General features: G+C 32.1%; 1 protein-coding gene across 1 annotated transcript; it reads left to right on the top strand.

Annotated features, from left to right (window-relative positions):
- Nucleotides 1–236: 236 nt before the first annotated feature.
- On the top strand, nucleotides 237–3,359 carry LOC120146638. Its single transcript, XM_039160152.1, has 3 exons — nucleotides 237–518; nucleotides 1,634–1,714; nucleotides 2,752–3,359. The coding sequence occupies exons 1-3, from the start codon at nucleotides 360–362 to the stop codon at nucleotides 3,157–3,159; spliced, it is 648 nt and encodes a 215-aa protein (XP_039016083.1). The 5' UTR covers nucleotides 237–359; the 3' UTR covers nucleotides 3,160–3,359.
- Nucleotides 3,360–6,205: the final 2,846 nt, after the last annotated feature.

Raw genomic sequence — 6,205 nt, 5'->3', positions numbered from 1 at the left:
ATTCATTTTCAGTAATTCAAATTTCAGTAATTCAAATTCCAGTAATTCATTTTCTGAAAAACCAATTACAGCTAAACAAACAGACCCTAAATGAAGTTGGATCCAATATCCATATGTTACGTGGTTCAACCTGCACTGGTTATAGTGTCCAACCTCCGTGCAACCTCTTTGTCTTTAATATAAAGTTACAAAAATCGAAGCAACCCCTTCCTTCTCTCCACAACCATTTAACCAAATTAAATAACAGAGGTAGGGAATCAAAATCCTCTCATTTTCCTTCCACCGTATAAACAATAAAGCGTCCAAAAATCTTCATCGAGCGCCAAACGGGAGAGATAACCCAATCGGGAAAAATACATATGGGGAAGAAAAGGAAGTCCATAGCGACGAGCCTTGATGAGGTGGATCGGACTATGTACGTTTCGTTTTGCAGCGCCGCTAATTCTCTGTCTCAGCTTTATACTCAGGCTATGAACCAGCAGAAACTCTCCTTCCAAGCCGGCAAACGCCATAGCCTTGTACTCTCTCTCTCTCTCTCTCTCTCTCTCTCTGTGTGTGTGTGTGTGTACGTATATATTGATTGAATTGTGGGTTTTTATTTGTATGCAATATTAGCTTGATGGTTTTCATATCTGTTTTTGCATATATAGATTGATTGAATTGTGGGTTTTATTTGTATGTAATTTAGCTTGATTTAAAAAAAATTGAGTGGTTCTAAAAGATACGCTTTTGATCAACCAAATTTGTTTTATTTACTTTTATTTGCAGTGTAATCATTGTGTTTAAAAAATACATGTTTTTTTACGAAAATGGTTTTGGGTTTTTGGTGGCTGTGGATTGATATGATTAGGGTTTCCCCCCCCCCTCTTGCCGCGTTTCGGGATTCATTGAATTTGTACGTTTGTGTGGTTTAGCTTGAACAATGAAGACAGTGTGGTGCATTATTATTGAGAAGCTTAAATGATAATTTCAATTAAAAACAGTGTAGTGAATATGTTGATTTGTTTTGTGATGTACTTATTTTCAAGAGTGGAACTGGACAATGGTTGCTATGGGATGTTTTATTTGTAAGAGTGACGTACTTATTTGTGTGAATATGTTGATTTCCACACTCTTGGTGAGTTTCGACTTGAGCTAATCTTTTGATTGGCATTGATACCTTATGACGAAGGTTACATCAACAAAATGAATTTATATTTTTCCTTCTTTGGCTCAATACTCTCTTATTGCATTGCCATTATTTGCGAAACCCAAGGAGTGTGGAAATTCAAGTACTGAAGCTAATGGAACCTGATATCATGTCACTTGCTTAAGTGTATCATGTATGCCCTTGCAGAGTTTCGATGTTAACTCCATTTAGTGTCAATATAATGTGATTACGTGATTCGGAATTGTTATATTCAATTTGAAAGTTTAATTTCCAAAGAGGAATTTGAATGTCATATATAAATTCTCTATGTTTCCTTTGTTAAGAGAAAAGGCCTATGTATATTCTACTCAACATGAGTGTAAAATCTATTAAGTTATAATTTTTCAGCCTTTAGTTCTGAACTTGCATAGCCAGTTATCGATGAAGTTCTTCTTGCTTGGAGTTAGAAGTTAATGCTAATAGGTCATTTCAACTTGCTTTCAGGAAAAGCTTTATCAATGGATTTGGAGGCAACAAGAGGGAGGATCAAGAGTAACAACAATGGATATCCTCAATTACCTTCAGGTTTGTTGTTCTATTTGACTCTTCTATAGTTTGCCATAGAGGTTGGAAAAACTGAATCTGAATACGGATCTGTGCCTAAAAAATTCTAAATTCAGACACACATATGGAAGAATCAAACTTGAACCCACAGCAATCTAAACCCCCAATGAGCCAAACTTGAGATCAACCATTATATAAATCCTTAATAGATGGAACTTAATGAATATAATAAAATATTAAAAAAAAAAGACTTGAGACCCATATTTGTTCTATTTTTATGAAAATAGTTATAATTCTGAAATGATTTGAACTTGAAACTGATATGGCCTGTTTGAAATTGTTTGTTTTCTACCTCTGTCTGCCATTCAGTCCTGGAATGTTTTCATTTTGGAATTCTGTTATGACTACCATAATTCACGTCGGTGCATAAAGATAATCCTTATGTCATTTTATATTAATTTATTTCATTGAAATCTTGTCTCTAACCTTCTTGTTAAGGTTGAATGAATATTACTTTCCTTTAATTGCCTTTCTTGAAGTTGTATGAAATATCCCTTTCCCTTGCCTTCCGTTTAAAACTTGAATGCCATTTCTCTTCTTTCTTGCGAATTGGAGGATTATATACACATACCTCTGTCTATAGCCGTATTGTGCACTGTTTTTGGACACGAGTATTTCACAAAACATGAAGTCTGAACAACATAGGTCTATCCGTACCGTATGTCTCTTATTTCAAACCTGTTCTGTTTTAATTCACAAATTTTGCGTCTGAAAGACGTGTACAAGGAGTTATTTTTGCTTTTGCAGTTGGAAATTTGTAAACTATTTTTATAATATTCTTGTAGTTTTGGCCTCTAAAGATTCGTGCAAGCACTGGCATGCTTATTACGAAGACGGATAGGATAGATTTTCCCTTATGACACAAGGGAATCTTCTTGTGAATCCTTTGGAAATCCTTACAATTTTGTGTTTTTTTATCCTTTTTGTTTGTGATAATTTTATATCTGGTTATCTTTATTATATTCTGCAATTTGAATAATTTTATAATCTTCCTGCAGAATGAGCTAAACTCCGGTGGTGAGGAGCCATCAATGTCACCTAGAGCACCAAGCCAGCAGCAGCAACCCCAGCCTACAATGCCGTTCATGAATCCCAATTTCATTGTCTCTTCAGGCTCATCGGGCCAAACTGCTGTGCTGGGAACTCACCTTGACCATTGTGATCAGCAGCCGAAGAATTTTGTTTTCCCAAATGCCTTATCGAGCCCTGTTTGTCAGAGTCTTCAGCATTATCACATTTCTCAGGAAGGTTACTGTCCGAACGGTGGTCTGCCTGCAGGAAATGGAGTTAGGAATGACGAATCTAACTTTCTCCAGCACCAGACTCGGGATCCTAACCCGCTTAGCTCCAACGATGCCTCAATGGACATGCATGCAGATAGTCCATCGCATGAATCTCCGTACTGAGAATGGCAATGGCAGCTCCTAACAATTAAAAAGATCCTGAAAGGGCTGTTTTTAATTTGCATCACCATTTTTGTTTGTTGCTGCTACCAATGTGAAGAAACCTCCGCATTAATACAAAAAGAAAAAGAAAACTCATGGCACTGTTTTGTGTTGCATAGACACAGATTGGCATGAATTTATCAGTTTTATGTGCTTTAGCCCTATTTGCTTCTAGTTCTTAAATTTCTTATTGTAAAACATTTTGTTCAGGTAATACACATTTCAAACGCAACAGTAAATTTGAATTCTAGTTCGGGTTTTGTAGTCTAAATATTCGTTGAGTTTGAGGTTCGATACATAGAATTGGTTCCTCTATCTTGGGACTAAATTTGAATCATGGAAACAAATAAGAGAAAGATGGAAAATGAGATGAACGTTGGTGAAGCCAAATCATGGTGGTTAGGAGGGATGTTTAATGAGTCTTGCAGCTCATGAGTTATTTGAACTTGATTTGGTTAAAATTCAGTTAATATTCAATTCACGTTAATTCAACTCAAATTTCAGAACTCGATTTGGTTAAAACTCAATTAATGCTCAATTCATATTGATTCAATTCGAATTAGAGTTTGATTTGAGACTTTAAAATACTAAGTTGAATAAAGGGTAACTTGATTTGATATATTTGGGAGCAATTCATTAATTTTTTTATAACTTTTTAGTAATTATCTTAAAAACTATTTTATTATAAAAATTAATTAATAATTATCAGTTTATTAATAAATAATAAAAATATTAAATTACTAATTATTATTAATTTATTAAATTTTAATAAATAATAAGAGAGATACTAAATTATTAATTAATCATTATTAATTTATTAGATTTTATATATAGTTAAAAAAAATAAGATAAAAATTCTAGTGAGTTTAATGAGTAACCAATTGAGTAATAAATCTTTTTAATAGGCATAAATTGAACAAAAATTTATTGATTTTAATAAGAAACGAATCAAATCGCATACTAATTTTTTAAAGAGAACGAATCAAGTACCGCTCATATCATAATCGACTCGTTCAAATACCCCGAATGGTGGCTGCTACCTAGAGGCTAACAGGGTGATGTCGGCACCATATGCGATAGGGACAAGGGCAGATGGGGCTGGTCCAAAGAGCAATGGTGTCACAATGAAGGGCCCTTCTTAAATAGGGGAATCCCATGCAACTTGTTTTATTTCAGGTCTAGGGGGTCATTTCTTCTTATCATTAATAATTCCTAAGACTCTCCCTCCTTAGATTTATTGCATTTCCTCACTTGTCTTGTAACCCCACCAATTAGGTTATTTTTCCAAATGCCCATATGAACTTCATTTATTATTAGGATAAAGTTAGTAAATGGTCTCTCGACTATATAATGTTTTTTTGTTGAGTCATTTGACTATTGAAAGTTATGAAATGGCCATTCAACTATAGGTCGATAATGTGTTGAATCTTACGACTATTAAAAGTTATAAAATGATCACTCGACTATTCATATGTTTCGAAGTCATTATTTTCTGATGACAAATTGACAATCGCCTGAGGTAGATGTTAACTTGATGATTATGATATGATAAAATATTATCACAAAATTGTTTGAGCTATATTTTGTGGATCGAGTCTCTGTTTACATTATATCATGGAGTTAGTGCTTGAAGCATTATGTCGTTGAGTCAGTGCTTGAAAGTATCCGCAATGTCAGTAGACATTATTAAAATATGATTTTATCATATCTCAGTTAGTAGATTAATATTTAGCTCAGACAACTGTCAAGTTTTAACGAAAAAGAACGAGTTTAGAATAAATGAATAGTCATGTCATCATTCTGTAACTTTTAATAGTCAGATGACTCAACAAAACAACGTTCTATAGTCTATAGACTATTTTTTAAATTTTAACAGTTGAAAGACTCAACAAAATAACACTTTCTAGTTGAGGGACTATTTACTTCCTTTATCCTTATCATTATTAGAGTCTTTTTCTTACGCTGTATATACCACATGTTTCTCACATGAGAATAAAGATGACGATTGATCCAATATTTAAAATAATTTTAATTTTGTTCGATAGTTGAGTGCACCAAATTTTTTGTTGTATTACTCGTTAAGCATTAATAATATCAACTTAACATAGTATAAAATCATCTCACTATATCAGATACCTTTACTGACCAATAATAAGGGTTTAAGTTTGAAATTTGATCAACGTAATGTATAAATAAAGATGATTAAGATGTTCAAATATGATTTTATAGAGTGAAAAAAATTTATTTTAAAAATTAGATTTAAATCGAATTAAGAATAATTCTTCACTCAAACTATATATATATAACGATGATCGAAAAAAGTTATCATTAATAATGACAAAAGATGATGGCTAGAGTTCATATTTGAGAGAAAATTAGTTAAAAATTATTTGAATCAAATTAATTCTAAGTTTTATCTTTTCACGTGACTTGCCGTCCCTTTACTTTCTCCATTTCACCTAGTGCGACAGACAAAATATATATGACCCTTTTTTTCAATACTAAAATGATTCATTCATCTTTAAAAATGATTATAGACGCAAATGAATTGAGTTTGAATGAATAAAATTATATTTATAGTCATTTATTTAATTTTAAAAGTGTTCATATTTAGTTAATATATGTTTAAATTTTTAGTATCATGTTTGTATTTGTTTGTTTAGTATTCATGAACATGTTAATTTAACATTCATAAACATGTTCATTTAATATTCATAAACATATGTGTAAACATGTTTGTTTGACGTTCATTTAATATTCAACAGTTGACACTCTATCTTATTTTTTTATCTACACGTCAAAGAAAAATGATGAAAATACGTCACTAGTGCTTAAGTTTCTTAGGCTTAGAGTTTTAACTCCAAAATTCATCTTAGGTTCAATTTAGTTTTTATTGTTACTAATATTTAAATATAAAGAAAAAAGAATTGAGTAAATGAGCTTATAAATGAATCAATAAACATGTTTGCTTGTGAATATAATCGAATCAAACACACTTCTACTTGTG

Source organism: Hibiscus syriacus, unplaced genomic scaffold (assembly GCF_006381635.1).
Source record: "Hibiscus syriacus cultivar Baekdansim isolate YM2019G1 unplaced genomic scaffold, ASM638163v2 tig00002511_pilon, whole genome shotgun sequence".
In the NCBI taxonomy this organism is placed as follows: domain Eukaryota; kingdom Viridiplantae; phylum Streptophyta; class Magnoliopsida; order Malvales; family Malvaceae; genus Hibiscus; species Hibiscus syriacus.
The sequence above is the reverse complement of the archived record's forward strand: the minus strand, read 5'-3'. Positions and strand labels throughout refer to the sequence as shown.